General features: G+C 42.9%; 1 protein-coding gene across 1 annotated transcript in view; it reads left to right on the forward strand.

Annotated features, from left to right (window-relative positions):
- Nucleotides 1-21232, forward strand: part of GNL2 (G protein nucleolar 2) — an 84264-nt gene that overhangs the window by 8001 nt on the left and 55031 nt on the right. Inside the window, exons 2-4 of the mRNA XM_077481804.1 lie at nt 7533-7617; nt 14916-15010; nt 15141-15280. Of these exons, the coding sequence (XP_077337930.1) occupies nt 7533-7617; nt 14916-15010; nt 15141-15280 (320 nt within the window). The remainder of the gene's footprint in view (nt 1-7532; nt 7618-14915; nt 15011-15140; nt 15281-21232) is intronic.

Below are 21232 nucleotides of genomic sequence, written 5' to 3' on the forward strand. Positions count from 1 at the left end.
GTAAACTAAAAGCTGCGTAAATTCCAGAAAACGTACCTTAGTTTGTAGATGTGACAACTTTTGCGCAAACCAATAAATATACAATTATTGACTTTTTTTTTACCAAAGACATGTGGCTGAATACATTTTGGCCTAAATGTATGACTAAAATTGAGTTTATTGGATTTTTCTAATAACAAAAAGTAGAAAATATCATTTTTTTTCAAAATTTGCGGTCTTTTTACGTTTATATCGCAAAAAATAAAAATCGCAGAGGCAATCAAATACCATCAAAAGAAAGCTCTATTTGTGGGAAGAAAAGGACGCAAATTTTGTTTGGGTACAACATTGCATGACCGCGCAATTACCAGTTAAAGCAGCGCAGTGCCAAAGTGTAAAAAGACCTCTGGTCATTTACCAGCAAAATGGTCCGGTCTGAAAGTGGTTAACTGGTAATTGCGCGGTCATGCAATGTTGTACCCAAACAAAATTTGCGTCCTTTTCTTCCCACAAATAGAGCTTTCTTTTGATGGTATTTGATTGCCTCTGCGATTTTTATTTTTTGCGATATAAACGTAAAAAGACCGCAAATTTTGAAAAAAAATGATATTTTCTACTTTTTGTTATTAGAAAAATCCAATAAACTCAATTTTAGTCATACATTTAGGCCAAAATGTATTCAGCCACATGTCTTTGGTAAAAAAAAAGTCAATAATTGTATATTTATTGGTTTGCGCAAAAGTTGTCACATCTACAAACTAAGGTACGTTTTCTGGAATTTACGCAGCTTTTAGTTTACGACTGCCTATCATTTCTTGAGGTGCTAAAATGGCAGGGCAGTACAAAACCCCCCCAAATGACCCCATTTTGGAAAGTAGACCCCCTAAGGAAATTGATAAGAGGCATGTTGAGCCCATTGAATATTTTATTTTTTTGCCTCAAGCGATTGAATAATGACAAAAAAAAATTTTTTTTTTTTTTTTTACACAAAGTTGTCACTAAATGATATATTGCTCACACATGCTATGGGCGTATGTGAAATGACACCCCAAAATAAATTCTGCTGCTTCTCCTGAGTACGGGGATACCACATATGTGGGACTTTTTGGGAGCCTAGCCGCGTACGGGGCCCCGAAAACCAAGCACCGCCTTCAGGCTTTCTAAGGGCGTAAATTTTTGAGTTCACTTCTCACTACCTATTACAGTTTTGAAGGCCATAAAATGCCAAGATGGCACAAAACCCCCACAAATGACCCCATTTTAGAAAGTAGACACCCCAAGCTATTTGCTGAGAGGCATGTTGAGTTCATGGAATATTTTATATTTTGCCACAAGTTGCGGGAAAATTACAAACTTTTTTTTTTTTTTTTTTTTTTTCACAAAGTTGTCACTAAATGATATATTGCTCACACATGCCATGGGCATATGTGAAATGACACCCCAAAATAAATTCTGCTGCTTCTCCTGAGTACGGGGATACCACATATGTGGGACTTTTTGGGAGCCTAGCCGCGTACGGGGCCCCGAAAACCAAGCACCGCCTTCAGGCTTTCTAAGGGCGTAAATATTTGACTTCACTCCTCACTACCTATTACAGTTTTGAAGGCCATAAAATGCCAAGATGGCACAAAACCCCCACAAATGACCCCATTTTAGAAAGTAGACACCCCAAGCTATTTGCTGAGAGGCATGTTGAGTCCATGGAATATTTTATATTTTGCCACAAGTTGCGGGAAAATTACAAACTTTTATTTTTTTTTTTTTTTTTCACAAAGTTGTCACTAAATGATATATTGCTCACGCATGCCATGGGCATATGTGAAATGACACCCCAAAATAAATTCTGCTGCTTCTCCTGAGTACGGGGATACCACATATGTGGGACTTTTTGGGAGCCTAGCCGCGTACGGGGCCCCGAAAACCAAGCACCGCCTTCAGGCTTTCTAAGGGCGTTACAGTTTTGAAGGCCATAAAATGCCAAGATGGCACAAACCCCCCCCAAATGACCCCATTTTGGAAAGTAGACACCCCTAAATTTAGGGGTACACTAGTGAGACTAGGTAATAAATGGCGGGTGCCCTGAAACTATAAAAAAATAACTAACCAACCAGCGTCACCTGTAACAGTTATATGGTGATCACTGGTGAAAGGGTTAACTAGGGGGCAATCAGGGGGCTTTATGCGGTAGTATATGGGGGTCCCTGGCGCTATAAAAAGCTGCGGCGAACCTAAATACCTACCTGCCTAACTAGCGTCACCTGTGACACTAATACAGCGATCAGAAAAACGATCGCTTATTAGGCTGGGTTCACACTGGAGCGATGCGGGAACGCCACGAATGCGCGGCGGGTTCCCGCATCGCATGCCTCCCGGCGGCAGTTCACACTGCCCTATGCGAACTGCTGGGAGTGTCAGTGAAATGTTACTGACACCCCCAGATCAGTTCGCATATCGCAGTGCGATCTGCAAACTCGGATCGCATGGTGTGAACACCCATGCGATCCGATTCTGCTGCGGGCCAAAAAAAGGGTCCCGTGCGAATTTGCGGCGGGTGCGGCGGGTGCGGCGGGTGCGGCGAATGGCTGAACTCGAATCGCACAGAGATCGGATGTGATTTGCACTGCAGTGCGGTGCGAATCACATCCGTTCTCAAACCGCTGCAATCTGAACCCAGCCTTAGTGACACTGGCGACGGGGGGTGATCACGGGGTTAAACCTTTATTGGGGGGGTTAGGGGGGTACCTTAGAACTAAAGGGGGCTAACCCTAACTGCCCTAACAGTTATTAGTCACAAATGACACCCGCCGGGTGATCAGGGGGTTAAACCTTTATTAGGTAATAAATGGCGGGTGCCCTGAAACTATAAAAAAATAACTAACCAACCAGCGTCACCTGTAACAGTTATATGGTGATCACTGGTGAAAGGGTTAACTAGGGGGCAATCAGGGGGCTTTATGCGGTAGTATATGGGGGTCCCTGGCGCTATAAAAAGCTGCGGCGAACCTAAATACCTACCTGCCTAACTAGCGTCACCTGTGACACTAATACGGCGATCAGAAAAATGATCGCTTATTAGGCTGGGTTCACACTGGAGCGATGCGGAAACGCCGCGAATCCGCGGCGGGTTCCCGCATCGCATGCCTCCCGGCGGCAGTTCACACTGCCCTATGCGAACTGCTGGGAGTGTCAGTGAAATGTTACTGACACCCCCAGATCAGTTCGCATATCGCAGTGCGATCTGCAAACTCGGATCGCATGGTGTGAACACCCATGCGATCCGATTCTGCTGCGGGCCAAAAAAAGGGTCCCGTGCGAATTTGCGGCGGGTGCGGCGGGTGTGGCGGGTGCGGCGGGTGCGGCGAATGGCTGAACTCGAATCGCACAGAGATCGGATGTGATTTGCACTGCAGTGCGGTGCGAATCACATTCGTTCTCATAAACCGCTGCAATGTGAACCCAGCCTTAGTGACACTGGCGACGGGGGGTGATCACGGGGTTAAACCTTTATTGGGGGGGTTAGGGGGGTACATTAGAACTAAAGGGGGCTAACTCTAACTGCCCTAACAGTTATTACAGTCACAAATGACACCAATGCAAAAAAAAAAAAAAAAAAAAAAAAATGACATTGGTGTCACTGTGACTGGGGGGCAGGGGTAATTGGGGGGGTGATCGGGGGGTAAAGGGGGGGTGTGAGTGTGCCTGGCATGTTCTACTGTGTGTGTAGAGTGTTGGTGCAACTCACCGATCCGCTCTCCTCCGTGTCGGAACGGAAAATACCGACACGGAGGAGAGAATACATCACTTCCTCTCCTGTGTTTACATTACAGGAGAGGAAGTGATGTCACCGGGGATTTCCATTCGTCGAGAGCGATCGCGAGGGGGTGGCCATGAATGAATGGCCGCCCCCTCATCCCGGATCGCTCTCGAAGAAATGCCGACCGCCGCAGGCACCGGGGGGGGGCCCGATCGGGCCCCCCACCCGCGGGCAGGCAGGGACTTATATATACGCCCATATGCCTGCCCGTGCCATTCTGCCGACGTATATCGTCGTGCGGCGGTCGGCAAGTGGTTAAGCGGTTAAACGTTTTTCACTTGCAGTCTATTCCATTGACAAATTGTTATAATGTTTATACTTAAGTTCAACTGATGAAGAATGCTTTGATTCTTGGCAGACTGCCCAGTTTTTTTTTTTCTTCCTTTTTTTTGAGGGCTGGGGCTTCAGAAGAGCAGAGAGAATTCTTTGCATAGAAAGAATTGTGAAACACTTTAGTCAAGATCGCGATAATGATTCTTGATGATTAATTGTGCAGCTCTGTGTGTAAAGGTTTCATTATCCCAGGTACCATGTGATTGCTGTGACCAAACACAGAGCTCGCACAGTAGTAAGGAATGACAGCATTGTTTACTACTGTTCATATGCTCGCTGTGATTGGTGACAGTGATTACATGGTATCTGGACCACATCGTCCCAGTACAATGATCAGTGATTGGCTGTGCAGTTCCCAGGTTCTGCCGCAGCGCTCTCTAGGAAGGAGTGGATGGAGACACTGAGCTGTCAGGCTCTGTTCATATCTCTATGTAGCAGGAATTCTCATTCACACACACTTTTTTTTTTTTTTTGGCCATTTTGCATATTTTCTGATTGTCACACGCAGGGCAGCCTGTCACATTGCTACCATTTGGGCTCCTAGGTGTTACCCCTAGTGTCTTGGCAGGCACACCTTACCTCCCTGGTGATCTAATAGTGTGGAGACTGTTTCCACCAGCAAAGGTTCATGTGGATATTGTAGGGTCAGGAGCCTTTCCACAGGTAGGTCATTGGCAGCTGGAGGCCGGTCCTGGGAACATTTGGCAGGTGCTGATGTTGTTTTGGTGGGACATCTTATGAATTAATGAAATATTTGTATAGCGCACAACAGGAACTAAATCGCCTCAAGGCTTGTATAGTTTGCTTGGTGTGCACGATTACTGTTGGAGGTACCTATTATGCATGGTGTGAAGGTGTTTGCCTCGAGGTGGAGGACTTATTGCATTGTACACTGATGGGTATCTGTATCTGGGCCGAAGGAAAATGTGGAAGCCTAGGTGCAGCATGTTTTCTCATGTCCCAACTCAATCCATGCTGTCGTTATTGTTCACTTCATGGATCCTGTAGCTGTAGGAACTTCTTCATAGGGTTATCTCAATCGATACAGAGACCCCTACTTGTGTCTCATGCAGTCACTAATACTTTGTGACCCAAACTCTTGCGAAAACTGGCAGCAGAAGTCCTAAGCGCACTTATGCCATGTTTCCCTAGTAGAATGTGACCCTTCCATCCACTTAGGTCTCAGATTGGATTTGGCTTTCCTCTGAGCGCTGCATTGTGAAATCGGATCTTTGCTTCTGCATCTGGAAGCTCGGAAAAGCTGTGTAAATCCTGAACATGAACTGCTTCCCATCCAGTGTACAAATGTCCTGGAGGCGGTCTTACCAGGATCACAGCTGCAGCTATAGCTGTGATTTTGGGGGGGATGAGGGTTCAGAGTCGGCAATCGGCTTGCATATTAAAAAAGTAATCTGAGCAGCTCTATAGCTGCCCAGTCACTTTTACAGGGCTTGGAAGACGAGGGTGGAATTAACTCCTTGTGATGGCAATTAATTTAAATGGGGGGGGGGGGGGCGCCCCAAACCAAAATGTCGATTTTACCATATATGTGAGAAATGTTAATATTACCCCAGACAGCAAGTGGTTAAATGAATGTAAAGGAGATAGGAGTAGATAAACGGGTACAACTTATGTATGATGATTTTGTTTAATTTGTGTATCGCCTGAGGCCGGTCGCATACTGGGCATATGGAAGTGTTTACAACCACTTCCAAGGCTTGTTTAGGGCCAAGCCTATTTTTTACACTTGGTATTTACAAGTTAAAATCATTTTTTTGCTAGAAAATTACTTAGAACCCCCAAATGTTATAAAAAAAAATAAAAAATTTCCAGACACCCTAGAGAATACCATATTTGCGCAGTGGTATTACAAACGCAATTTTTTTTTTTTTAAAACTACACTTTTTTTTTTAACTTAAAAAAGAAATAAATTGGGCCAACTTAACTGTTTTCTTATTTTTTTTTTTAATAGGAAAGCAGTTGTCCCAATTATTTTTATTTTATATTGTGAAAGGTAGTCTTGTTTAAAAATTTCTACAGGTTACCAAGCAGGTATGTTGCTAGAATTATTGCACTCACTCTAACAATCGTAGCGATACCTCACGTGTGGTTTGAACACTGTTTACATATGTGGGCGTGACTTGCGTATTTGTTCACTTCTGCACACGAGCATGGGAGGACAAGCACTTTAACTAAGAATTTTTTTTTTTACATGTTATTTTTACACTGTCCCTTTAAAATATTTTTTGGATCGCTTTTATTTTATTTCTATTACAAGGAATGTAAACGTGGAGACCATTTTTATCTTAAAGCGAATCATCTTTAAGAAAATACCAGGGTTATGGAAGCTATCTGTCATAACAGTATTCAGCGTCAAAGTAGCAACATAAATCCCCGGTGGGCAGTCGGGAAGTGGAAGGTTAAAAGTGGATAGTTGAGTGTATGTTTGTTTTTGGTTTTTTATATTCACCCCACAGTGAAAATGTTTTCTCGCCGTGTGGCTTATAACCACAGACTATGGTGCTTGGTCGCTGTATTGGAAACCAACCTTGTCTGTTTTACCATACCCATTATGCCAGAGTGGATTGCCCCTAAAAGAGTGTTATAATTTTTAAATGCCTATGGAATTCCCCCAGGGGACCAAGTACATGGAGCACTTGCTGATCTGATCTTTGGTTGCTCAGCTAAATTTGATCAATGCACAGCTCACAAGGAGACAAATTCCTTTTTTTTTTCTTGTCTCAGGTGACGGGCATAGGAGAGAGCATACAACAGTGGATAGCCAACACGGCACAGAGACCTGCTAATCTAGAGCGAGAGCTACTACAGTACTATAGTTGGAGGCTTGTGTTGTGAATGGCAGTGTGCTAGAGATGAGAGCCATCATTCACAACAACATAAGCCCACAACATCACTATTACTCTAGTTTCTCTCCCAAATATAGCAGGCAGGTCTGGACTCAGTCACCTGAGAGATTAGAGTGGTAGCTTGTGTGTTATTTTGAATGATGGTGCTCTTCTCTATCATTCACAACACAGACTGCCAGCCTAATTCATTCAAGCTGTCTAGAGCACCCTAACATGCACATGCTATATAAAAGCAGGTATTGACTTTTTCACATACAATACACAGAATCCAGCCCAGTAGGAATAAAAAAGGGACGGTTGCTACCGTGCTGTTCTGTACCTCTCCTTGTAGGAACACCCATAAATTGGGCTTCAGCCCTGGGTTGGAGCTACAGTCAGCACAAATAAAAAATAAGATGCCCTTTTCCTGCACAGTGCATTTGGTCCCCTAGGGAATTTGACAAGGATTTGAAAACTCTTTTATGCTGCTTTTTCTTTTAAAGATGGGAAAATAGTACCTGGAGCTGTGGTAAATATTTTGTACATGTTTCTGTGAACAGATCGTGTGAAGGGTGCTGGAGGGAACAATATGAGAGACCGGGCAACCATCAAGCGGCTAAATATGTATCGCCAGAAAGAACGGCGGTAAGTTCACTTTGTTACCATCTTATATTAATCTCTTGCCAACTTATATTTAAAGTACCTTTTTTATCTAGCTTTTTCTAAAGGGCACTATTCTCTTCCTCTTTGAGGCTACTGTTTTTTTCATCTACACAATGCTGTTTATATTTTGTCATTTTCTCTTGTTTTATTTATTTTTTAATTTTTTGCATAAACATTATATTATAATAAATGTTTTTAAAAGAAATACAAAAAATACAAAGGGGAAATGCCACATACATTGTACAGTCATGTAAATGGAGAATGATAAACCAGATAAGGCAAGAAATTAACAAGATCTACCATAGGACAAGAGTAGGGGCTCGTACCATGAAGACTCTCCCAGTAAGAATATGGCAAACAAATAAAAAATTCTAACAAGCCCTTTAACACGTGCTACTGAGAGCAATACCAGAGATAGCCAGGAATGACCACTGCCTACCTGGATAAAATAAGTAGCCATCTCAGGTCCCTCTCAATTCTGCTATTCTTATTCACCGAGGCCAAGCCACGGAAATGGGGAGGGGGTGGGAACACGACCAACGGCCCTCTCGATCCATTATTGCCAAGTATACAGAGGGCTGCAACATCATAAACGACAAGTAAGCAAGCAAGCCTATCACAATACTCAATCATGTTATGTTGGTGTAGCTGGATATCAATTGGCAGCCTGTTGTAGTTATTGATATGAAGGTGTACCTCAAAAGTTTGTCAAGCGCGTCCATATATCAAAGTACTTGGACACTTTATGAAGAGTGATATGGATCAGCTCCTCCATCTCGGCTATATGATCAATACACCGGAGCCACTCCTCATTGATGGAGGGTCTGTGGATATCCAGCATTGATCATGTGCATAGAAACCGACTTTGTAGTAGCGCTTTTTAGATCTCTTGGAGAGATGCAGAATACGCTTATGTCATATACCAGAGGCGGATACAGACCTGCTAGTCCACCTAAACAGGAAACTATGGGGGATGAAAGGAAAGGTATGCCGTAAAAGTCCAGGGGGGAGAATGCCTCTCTGAGGTTTTAAACGGGTCTAGCACAGATATAAACCAACACTGTCGACAACCTGGTGTTTAGTCATAATAGAGAGATCTGTAACCTGGTAGGGGAATGAGGATGCCGGATGATTACCCTCTCGAATAGGTAAGACATCTGTCAGCTTTCCCCTAGACCCTGACTCAGAGTAATAAGGCAGTTCGCTGTGCTGTCCCTGGAGTAGTAGTGAAACCTGTACAGCATTAATGACCAGTCATTCTACTGCTGGGTGTATGCAGCAGTGCCTAACAGCCAGACCATAACTTATAAGTAGCATAACACCTGTGATAACAGTAGTTATAGTTGTAAGTCTGAGTAAACGATAACCTGATCCAGGAGCACCCATAAATGCATTAGCTGGGTAACACCCAGCAAAAGACGGGACTTCCAGATCTCATTTTACCTCTTTATGTTTACAAGCACCCATTCATCACAGGTACCCTCAGCCATGGAATTACTGATAATGTAAAGATGCCGTAGTCAGGTCCTGGGTGAGTGAGCGCTCTGGTTAGTATGCAGTAGTTAAAAAAAAAAAAAAAAGTGTCAGATTACAATGCCAAGGAGCACAATCGCTATATTGGTGGTAAGACTTACAGGGGAAGTATACATCCCACCTCTGGAGCATAGCCCTTTCGACAATATTCCCACCCCCAATAAGCTCTCCTGTAAAACATTGGTCTCTGGCATAACAGTCCTGACTGCACCATTACTGACACCAGTCGAAAATGGCATATGATAAACTCTTTGTGCATATAAGGATATCCATCACCATGGCTCACTTGTAATAAGAAAGAGATGATATAACATGTCCCAAGCCGTATTACTCTCACAATGGCTCAAGACAGTCTTGGTCATTACTGGATGGGAGGTGCGAAAGACCCAGACCTCAAAAGGGCCAGGGAGGTCTAACTCTGATAAGTGCACACAAAAAAAAGTAAATAAAAAAAAAAAAAAAAAGTGGAAAAGACCCAAGAAAAATAACGCACCACCATAGGATTCATACAGATGTAGATTACCGTCAGGTTCCACAGTCAAAATCTTTGTGGGAGCAGCTAGTAATAGGTGAATGGGATGTCACTTTACATTTAAACAAGTGAAGGGGAGGTGTACAGAAAACACAAAGCATATCCAGTGAGACTAAGCCAGACATTGCAAATGGGGTGGGTATGTGTCTTCAGGAAAATTGTTAGTGTAGGCACAGTTTGGCCCTGTGCAGCAGGGACTCTGCTTACACTATCCCCCTGCAAAGGCCCTCCTGTCTTAATGTTCTAATAGTAGGCAGCTTGTTTTTTTTTTTTTTTTCCAAAGGAACCAGGTTAGAATGTCAACTCATGGACTGTGGTAAGCTCTGTTCATAAATCTGTGTTGCATCGAGCCGAGGAAGGTGAATCTCTGGAACCACGTTCTGTATCCATGTCCCCTTGGCTTCTCGGGGAGGAGGTAGAGGAGGATCTGTGGCACCTCTGCCTGTGGCACCGTGAGTGTGGCATTGTGTTGATCCAGGGTTCTGGTTGCAGGAAGGAACTGTACCAATTCGGGACTGCCGCCCTCGGGATTCCTAGGGTGTCACAGAAGGCCTGAAAGTGGTGTTGCACATAAAAAAAGAAAATCATCAAAATTCCTAAAAAAATAATAAAATTTAAAAATTTGGATTTTTTTTTAACTCCCCTCTAAATGCCTGTTGCTAGGGGGTCCCTCGTAGTCTGCCTCCTTCAGTGCCTGGGCTGGTGACATCACTTCCCCTCGGCACAGGAAGGGCTCAGCTCTGCCCCCTCCCTCCTGTCAGTTATCTGGGACACGTGACATGTCGCAGATGACTGCGCGGCCGCTCTGGCATTTCTATTGGGTGCCCAGCTGTGAAGCCACAGCCGGGTGCCCACAGTTAGAATGCCGGTGCCACAGAGCGGAGGGGGGAACGAGCGGGGCTTTGTTCCCCCGTATCGCTGGACCCTGGGACAGATAAGTGTCCGATTATTAAGTCAGCAGCTGCAGTATTTGTAGCTGCTGACTTTAAATTTTTTTTTTTTTTTTAAGGGGAACTCCTCTTGAAGGTCTGCGGGTGTTAGCAGGAAGGCTGAACGGTTTCCCACTGTGGCTGTCAGAAGGGGAATTTCCACCGGCAATATGCCTGTGAAGCAGAGTAGTAAGCAGGGGGCGCAGATCCCTCCTATGCTGGAGCGTAATGGCGGACAGGTCCTGGAATATTTGTATGTGCACCCCATCATGAATCAATTGCCTATGGGTATATGGCAAGTGCGGTATGTCCTTCTGTGTTCCTTCTGTGTAAAGCTGACTAAGCAACAAACAGTGTACTAAAGGGGGGGGGGCCCTAGGACTGAGTGCCCTGTGACACCTTTCCATTTCCACTGGTGCATCTGATGGCCTGCCCAGTAAGGAGATGAATATTGCCCATACCACTGGCTGTAGCTGTGGACCTTTCACCAATTCCAGAATCCCTCTAATGTGCATATTACACCTCCTGCCCCTGTTATCAAGGTCCTCCAGGTGGTGGTTCATATAGAGTAAATGTTGGGCATGAACACTAGTAGCGCTCTGTACCTGCTGCATAGCTTCAGCATGAGTCAGGGCCGCAGACTCCACATGGCGAGACGCCACTGCTCTCAGATCAGTTTTGAGATCTGAGATCGCTACTGATCAAGTATTTTTAATGTCCATTGCCACGAGATGTAGGTCAGCCAAGCTGATGAATGGTGGGGGCTAAGAGCCATGGGTGTCAGTCCCTGCTGTACCCTTGTTGACCTACGGGGCCGCGCAGCTTCCCATACCACGATCCGAGGCCTGAGATAAGGGCTTTATAGATTTTCACGCACCAGCTAAGACTGCAAATGGAGAGTAGAGGTCGACCAATATGGGTTTTTCTCTGGCCAATGCCGATATTTAGAAATCATGATGGCCGATATATGATGCCGATTTTTTTTTTATTTTTTTTTTTGGGCTAAAATGTTAGGCCGATTTTCCCCCCCTCATCTCATAAAATCGAACAGACACCTTTCCCACTGGGGCGTTTTTCAAGCGCTTTTGGGCTAAAAATAGCACCTGTAAAGTGCCTGCAAAACGGCTCCCCTGCAGTCTGTGTGAAAGTCCGAGTGCTTTCACACTTAAGCGATGCGCTGGCAGGATGTAAAAAAAAAAAAAAAAGCACGTTTGGAGTGGTGTATACCGCTCCTCTACCACTTCTGTCGATTGATATGAATGGGCACCACTGCTGAATCGCATGCAATGCAATTTGGCAGCGGCGCTTCACGGCCGCATTTAACCTCTTCCTCAGCCGCTAGCTGGGTTATATGTGCCCCACTAGCAGCCGAATAGTACCGCTAAAATGAAGGTAAAGCGCTGCTAAAACTAGCAATGTTTTACCATCAACGCCTGCCCACTCCAGTGCGAATAATATATATATATATATATATATATATATATATATATATATATATATATATATATATATATATATATATATATATATATATATATATATATATAAATTTTTTTTGGGGGGGGGTTCTAAGTGATTTTCTGGCAGAAAATACAGGATTTTTACTTGTAAGCAACAAGTGTCAGAAAAGATTTAGTCTTTAAATGGTTAAACTGAGAACTTCTACACACTGAGTTGAGTTCATTCATTCAAGTGTAAACATTGTATCTTTTTGCTCTTTTATTGGCAGACTGCCCAGAGAGGAGGAAAGTGCTTCACTGAAGACTCAGGCAACTTGCATTGACTTCTATTACAGAAGTCATTTGCAAGTAGCTGTAGTTCTAATCAGCCTTTTTATCAGCACAATCGGCCGATGCCGATTAATAAAAAAAAAATTGCAAATATCAGCCGATATATCGGCCGACCTCTAATGGAGAGTTTTGGCCAATGCCTTTTCACTACTCCTCTGTGTTTTTCTTCTTTTCCTTTTTTTTACCGCAGTATTCTTTATACTGTGCTTACCTTGAACCTCTTGATCTTAAAGGTGAAATCGTTTTCCAAGTAAGTTTGATCTACCTGGACCCAAAACAGCAGGTGTTTGTGCAACATGTGGCCCTTCCGATACCAGGCATAGTTTTGCCTATTTTCATTGGTATGCTAGATGGATACTGCAGTGGGCACCTATCTGGTAGTCCCAGGTAGGGTGGTCCTCTCCATGGATTTCAAGAGATTGTAATGACTCAGTTGGGCAATTGCCAGAAATTGTATCCCACTGTTATCTTATTCAGATTAGTCCCAGTATGGAGAGGATTTCATTTAAAAATGTCAAGTTCCTACCTGAATGTTTTCTACAGATGCAGGACTTGCATTGTAAGCCAGAATCTGATTGACAACCCTAGAAGTAGGTGTAGACACCTTTTTTAACAGGTCAGCAATAGCAGCGACCATACATTTTTCCTCACAGGTTCACTTTTAAGTGTGTAGTTAAATTTGCATTGATTTAGGGTTAGGGTGACATGTACGATTAAAGTTGTTAACCCACCAAGTGAAAATTACAGTATCCTCTATTTGTTCATGTAATCTGCCCTATGTCTGTGCCTAATAAAAATAATGCAGCTGAATACCCAATTTCAGATTGGTGCTCACATGATCCACCGTCCCTCTCCTTTCTTGGCCTAACAGCTGCAGTGGGCAGGGCCGAGGATCCCCCGCTGATGTCAGTCAGGAGGAGAGGTGGTGGGTCACGTGAGCCCCGATAGGCGCTCTAAAATTAGGTATATAGCATTATTATTTTCATAAGGCACAGACACAGGGCAGATTAAATGAATAAACTGGATACTGTAAAAAAAAATAGTAATTAGAGCAGCGGGGGGAGGGGAGGGGACATAGGAAAGCACAGAGGAGAAAACAGAGACACGTAAACTGACCACGATGTCAGGACTCAGAAGCCATGACACACTGTGGTCAGTTTACAAAGGGGAGGGCAGAACTAGACAAGATCAGTCAGATATTTCAGGTATTACAGGGGGCCAAATGACAGCACAAGCACTGTGGTGGTGGTCGTGCTTTAAAGGAACAGGATCCCATTTGTTAACCAAAAAAAAAAACACTTTAATGTTTACAGCCTGGAGCGAAATTATGTTGGTTGCTAGTGCTGACCTCACCTTATCGAAATGTTGTTGGTTTTTTGGCTGTCATGTTGCTGTATTGGCTTTATCGGTTTTTGATTCAGACCTGAACAGATCTAGATATGGAATTCTGATCTTCTTTATCATGTATGGGTACGCGAGTGCAAAATAACTGAAGGCACACACAGCCAAACAACTAGCTTGCCTAGTAGCAAACTGCCATGCATTGCATTTCTCTCATGACGTGTAGTGTAAAGTGGAAAAAATGTTTAACAGTAACTATTCTTGAACACCCCCCCCCTACTTATCCTGCATACCCTGTATGTATAAAAAAGATCTCTGCACTTTTTTCAGTTCAGTCTGATCATGTAACTCTGGCTCTCCAAAGCGGCTGTGAATTGCAGGAGCTGTGATGTCACCCTTAAAGCCCCATACACACTATCAGTTTTTCTGCTGAGGTTTTCCTTCAGATTTACCAAAACCATATAATATGAGCTCGAGCCTTAGGAGTTCCAATTTGTATGCAATCAGGCAGGACCTAGCACTACATGGTTTTGGTAAATCTGAAGGAAAAAATCTCCAGAAAAACTGATAGTGTGTATGGGGCTTATGGCTCCAGCTGTTTTTGCTACTCCCTCCTTTCCTTTGCAACAGCCTCTCACTGACACTGGGATGCTGGAATAGCAGGATTACATGATCAAATTATAGTTAAACAGGGAAGCCTAGGATAACACTTGACATTTTTTCCGGACATCTTTTATGACCGCACACAGATTATTTTCTTCCAGATAACAGTAGTAAAATGTAACAACTTTTTTTTTTTTTTTTGGTAAACATATTAGGGAGGTGATTTTTCACTAAGGAACCTGTCCTAGTTGGTTTGCCAAGGTGTTTCACGTTAGGAAGATTGTTGTAAAAGTTATTGCCAGGAGAATCTTTTACAAGCAAATCTGCTCGCTTTCTGTCTTGGTCACACATCAGGAAGTCACTGAAAACCTCTGCAGTGGATGTACAGTCAGCAATGAAAGCCTGACAGAATTCTTAACCTTTTCCATATGATTCAAATAAAAAGCTGTTTTAAAAAAAGTTATTTTTAATTACTGAATATACCATATTAGGAACAGAACAATCGGTTTATGATCATTGGTTTGGCGCTCTCACTTAGTTTTTGTACTTCAGGAACAACCGTGGGAAAGTGATCAAGACTCTACAATATCAGTCTTCAGTCCCATCTGGCACAGTGGCTCGAGTGGAGCCCAACATCAAATGGTTTGGTAAGTTTTTTTCATTGTAAGTCACATAGCCTTTTATTGTGGCTGGGGATCTGTTTGATTTGTGTGTATCTGTTGTCCAGTAGAGAGATTTATTCTTCCCTTTATTTTTATTTATTTTTTCTTCTTCCAGGAAATACCCGTGTGATTAAGCAGTCATCTTTACAAAGGTTTCAGGAAGAGATGGATGCTGTAATGAAAGATCCATATAAGGTGGTGATGAAGCAAACCAAACTACCAATGTCTCTATTGTATGATCGAAAGAAACCTCATGTAAGTTATTGAGCTGTTAAAAAAAATCAAAAAAAAAAATAAAAGAGAAAAATGTTTATTATATTTTGAGTTCAAAGGGATTTTGTAATCTCCAATTCTTAATCGCTTTTTTTTTTTTTTTTTTTTTTTTTTTTTTTTATATGGTTGTCCTGTTTGTAGCTGTTGTAGGGTTTTACCCTATTCCAATCGCACAAGTATGTTAATTTAAAGTGGTTGTAAACCCTTACAAACCACTTTGACCTACAGGTAAGCCTAGATTAAGGCTTACCTGTAGGTCCAAGAAATATCTCCTAAACCTATACGGTTTAGGAGATATTTGCCCGAAGACAGGCACCGCGCAGTAGACAGCGGCGAGCAGGCGCACTGAGCGCGGCATTTTCAACAAGGGAGCTGCCGCGCATGTCGGCTCCCGTGCGCATGCGCGGGAGGGACGTCATCGCGGCTCCGCCGAATGACAGCGGCGGAGCTGCGAGACCCCACCGAAAAGATGGATGCGCCGGACTACAGGGGACAGCGGTGACATCGCTGGCTCCTGTGTCAGGTAAGTGACACATAATGGACTACTATGCGATGCATAGTAGTCCATTATGCTTTGCCTTTGCAGGGAATGAAAGAGGAAGTAAACCCATCAGGGTTTACTTCCTCTTTAAAGTGCTTTAATACTTGGAAGAAATGGAAGAAAAGGGTGCAAACACAGTTTAGCTAGCATGGTGGGTTTATTTGCACATAGAAAACTGAGCAAAATACATTTTTGTTTAAACTCTGTTTTTCTACTTTTGTAGTGGTGATATTTTGGTCCATATTTGACATTTGAAATATGACATAAATGCTTTGCTTCCAGTTCCCCTTAACCAATACAACCTAGTGTCCATAGGGATATATGAAAAGCCTGCAGACATCACCAGCAGCTGAACAATGTTTATCACTGGGGACTTTTTAGAACTCCTCCTTACATGTCATATGTTTGCTTATTTATTACAGGTACTTGGATAGTGCTGTCAATTTATGCAAATTATGCAGCAAGAGTGTGTGTGTGTGTATGTATATGTATATATATATATATATATATATATATATATATATATATATATATATATATATATATATATATATTATAAACTTTTTTTTTTTTTTTTAAGGACTAGGGATTCCATCCCACCCGAATCTCCAGTTTCCTCTTCATGACACATGCTCCCTGGAGCCCCTCAACCCGTCTGGTTAAGAATTCTGGGTCACGTCCTCCTTTTAGACCCTGGCAGGGCAACACTTTAATTTCACATCAGTCCCTGCCCTCGAGGCGCTTACAATCGATGGTCTCTACCTTGCATTCATACACATACTAGGGCCAGTTAATCTCCTAGCATGTCTTTGGAGTATGGGAGGAAACTGGAGTATCCGGAGGAAACTCGCACAGGGAGAACTTGCAAACTCCAGGCAGGTAGTGCTGTAGTTGGGACTGGAACAGATGACCCTAGGTAGACACTAAGCATTTGGCCACAGTGCTGCTTGTGGGAACATTAGTAATGGGTAGTACATGAGCTGCAAAGGCAGCTAGACAGGGATGCACACATGCCACAGTCGGTTGGTATTTTGAGGGTCAGAACAGGTGGTGAGGAGGTGTATCACCTCTCCCACTGCCTGTCAAATTCTTCTAAAAACCAATTCTCCCACAGATCACTTTTCAGAGGTGTGGAAAGAACAGCCTCACCTTTTAATAGTGCGAAACTTTACAGTGCCTCTCTTTCTCCTAAATGAATGAAGTTCTTAAGGGACACACATCCCAGGCTGCTGCAGTGGACATCGGTTTGGAGAAAAGGGTATAGTTTCTTCTGTAATTTCACAAGTGGTTATGTATAATATGTAACATGACAAACTATGGGACAAAAACTGCTGGAATGAAGGTTTTCCTGTTCATGCACCATTAGCTATTGCTGCTTTTGAGCTACGAAATCTGTAGAATGTGTCTAAAATATAGCGATGGACGTCATTGCCTGTTCCGTTTTATTATTTTATGTTAATTAAACTGTCTCCTGAGCAAATGATTTTACTTTCTAAGTAGGAAACATCTTCTGAAATGGCAGATGAGTTATGCAAGCTTAGCGACTTGACTTTTCTGCTTAGGTTTGGTTTTATAACCAGACAGCATATGTTTTCAGATTTATTAGACAAGAATATTATTATTATACTGTCTAATAATATGACATAACCCTGTTCTCAAGCTGGGATCTTTCATCTTGTTTCAAATATTCAGAACCTCTTCACATTCATCATTCATTTTTTGGGAACATAAAGTTCTATTGTGCATGCACGTCTAAACCAATGTTTTATGATGTTTTTTTTTTCCCCCATTAGCCTAATGCACATGTATTCTATTAAATACAAAAGGGAAATGTTATCTGAGCAAAACACTGCACAGAAAAATAGACTGCAATAAGTTATTGGGTTTTATGTTTGAAGAATAAACTGGCATGTGTTGTATCTAATTAGCTATAGCGTACCTGTGGCCGTCTCCCTTCAATCACAATGGTTTTTATTAGCTTTTGCTCTTTCTAGTGAACATTTAATTCATGGGAGAACCCTGGTATTGTAGAATTAGCATGCTGGCGAAGGAAGTGTGAGAAATTGGCTTTGGTTTTCCCTTATGTTTTGTTTCATCGTATTCCTTGGAAAATATCTTCAAAGAACCGAAGACGAACCCTAAAGGCTTAGTCTGAGGTACAAATGTCCCAACGCTTTTCAAAATATAGTGTGTAAGAACACTTCAAGAAAGCTCAATGCATGCTGCTAGGGTTTGACTAGCTTTTTTGGTTTCATACATAAATAAATGTTTAATGCATATATGGATTAGGTTGATTGTTTCTGACCACAATTTCTTTCATTGGCTGTAGGAAAAAGTTAAAGGGTATATAAACCCTAACACACTAACTGGTCTCTTTTGGTCTGGCAAATAAATAATTGCAAGATTTTTGTGGGGGGTTTTTTTTTTCCATATCTTTTACAGCAGGGGTAGACAACCTTTTTCGCAGTGTCCCAAAAAATGTTTTCAAAGAATTTGAGCGTGCCGATTTTATAACAAAAAAAGTCAACTTCACACTCTCGATCACAAAAGATTTTTTATAAAGTAAATGCTGTAAACTACTTAGGCCTCATGCCCATGGACTTTTTTTTACAGCCGCTTTTTTGAGTATTTTTTGCAGCTTAAAAATTCCTCTCCATCTTAGCCTATGGCCTCATGCCCACCATGCCATTTTTGAGCTATAAATGGCATAGCCGTTTTTAAGCTGCAAAAAACAAACAAACCCAGGACCAGTGCATTCTGAGGCTCCAGCGCTAGAGCTGTGAAAACGTCAAGACACCTGCAAAAGGTGTTAAGCGTGATTTAACGAGGCTTAACACTGTGTTAAGTCTCGTCCGGCATTTCTGTCTCTATTCAAAATCAGTGGTTCCCTATGGGAGCCCATTGATTTGAATAGAGGTCGCACCAGAAGTCGGATCAAGAGGATCCGACTTGCGGTGCGACTTGTGTGCTGAGAATCTAGGGGAGGGGGAATTGAGGAAAAAAATGTGAGGCTCCCCCCTAAGATCCATAGCAGACCCTTATCCGAGCACGCAGCCCAGCAGGTCAGGAAAGTGGGGGAGAGAAAGCGCCCCCCCCTCTCCTGGACCATACCAAGCCACATGCCCTCAACATGGGGGGTTGGTGCTTTGGGGCGGGGGGCCCTGCGCCCCCCACCCCAAAGCACCTTGTCCCCATATTGAGGACAAGGGCCTCTTCCCGACAACCCTGGCTGTAAGTTGCTGGGGTCTGCGGGGGGGGGCTTTTATCGGAATCTGGCAGTCCCCTTTAATAAGGGGGCCCCCAGATCCTGGCCCCCCACCCCGAAGCACCTTGTCCCCATGTTGATGAGAACGAGGGCCTCTTGCCAACAACCCTGGCTTTTGAGGTCTGCGGGGGGGCTTTTATCAGAATCTGGAAGCCCCCTTTACTAAGGGGGGCCCCCAGATCCTGGCCCCCCACCCTATGTGAATGAGTGTGTGGTATATTGTACCCCTACTCATTCACCTGGGGAAAAGTGTCAATAAAAAAAAAAAAACTCACTACACAGGTTTTTAAAGTAATTTTATTAGGCAGCTCCGGGGGTCTCTTCAGACTTCTCTGTGCTCTCTGGTGTCTTCTGGCGGGCTCCTCCTAACTTCACACAATTTTTAATTTTTTTTTGTTTTTTACATTTTCGCTGGGTTCCCCCCTTAAGGTTCTCGGCACACAAGTCGCACCGCAAGTCAGATCCTCTTGATCTGACTTCTAGTGCGACCTATATTCAAATCAATGGGCTGCCATAGGGAACCATTGATTTTGAATAGAGACGGAGAAACACGTCTGAAAGCCAGTGACGTGCAATGGATTCAATGCAAAACATGGATAAAATCACGTTTTTAACACCGCTTTTTTCCTGTCGTCTGTGCTGCCTTTACAGCCTGTTTTTTAAAACGTCAGTGGGCATGTAACCTTAAGTAATAGTGAGAAATAAACATCCTGCCGTCACACCTCAAATCTGCCCCAATTCATGCACCTTCACATTTCAGATATTCGCCCCAATTCATGCACCTTCACACCACAGATCGGCCCCAATTCATGCACCTTCATGCCTCGGATCACTGCCCCCTAGGGATGCCCCTTATATATTTATTTTAGCAGAGACCCTAGGGAATAAAATGGCAATTGCTGCAATATTTTATGTCACACTGTGTTTGCCCAGCAGTCTTTCAAATGCAATTGTTTGGGAAAAAATACACTTCAATAAATAAATTTTTTAAAAAAATAGTAATGTTAGCACAATTGTTGTGTGTTTTTTTTTTTTTTTTTTATGTGAAAAATGTTATGCTGCGAGAATCCTGAGAGAATCGTGATCTATTTTCTAAGCAAACAAATCGTGATTCTAATTTTAGCCAGAATCGTGCAGCTCTAATACTCGCCTAGATGTATTCAGCATCAAATCTCTACATCTGTCCTCTGCTGGTTCTGCATTGAGAACTGAGCAATCAAACACTGCTGATTGCTCAGTTCTCCCATTGGAGTGCTGGGCTGTGGAGGGGGTGGGGAGGGATATTGTCCATCCGTCCTCCCTTCGTTACTTGTGCCCTACTCCTAAGCATCCCAAACAAATTTTTCTCCATTGTCTGGTTGTAATCAGAGCTTTCAGGGTCTGTCTGTCATAAGGGTACTGGAGGTACACTCAAGGTACCTTCAGTACCCTTATATCGCTCACTTCACCAGATCAGTGTCTGTGTGGGTCTCCTGAGCATTGGCATCCAGGATCTGTTGCTCACCTCCCAAGTTCTACTGGTTGTATGTCCTGGCCTATGTGAATGCACCCTTTGGCCACAAGTTTCTTTCAGCAGCACCCTAAGTTGGTTTTTTGACCATTGTCTATTTTTTTGGGCCGTTGACACAGTTCAGTTTGCCTTGTTGTTGCCCACCCCTCTGATTCATTGCTTGGGCATCCCAGGGTCTATGAATATCCAGCCTGTGTCATGTACTGTATGATTGGGATGAAAGCAATTTTGACTTGTAATTTCCATATCTTGGAGTACAGTACACATCGCAGGCCACCCTCCCCATTTTTTATTTATTTTTTGTTACTCTGCATTGCTTGCTAAAATAATTCTCACTGAGCTGGTTAAGGTTATAGAGGTACACCAAGGGGGTGTGTCAAAAAGCTTTCAGTGTCCAATTACTTGAAGGTAGCCTATAACCCAGGGTTTAGGAATATCCAACCTGTGTCCTGTACTCCAAGGCATGCAGTTTTACAGGTGTGTCAAAATTCAATTTGTTTTTGTTTTTTTTGGTCAGGTGTTCTACTCAACTTGGGTTTAAGGAAGTTGGTTCATTTAATTTTATTATTCTTTTTTTTTTTTTATTATTTTACACTATGTGAAATATGTTAATCAAGG

This window comes from Lithobates pipiens, unplaced genomic scaffold, assembly GCF_037356315.1.
Source record: "Lithobates pipiens isolate NorthernLeopardFrog02 unplaced genomic scaffold, aLitPip1_a1.2 Scaffold_16, whole genome shotgun sequence".
NCBI classification, from domain to species: Eukaryota; Metazoa; Chordata; class Amphibia; order Anura; family Ranidae; genus Lithobates; species Lithobates pipiens.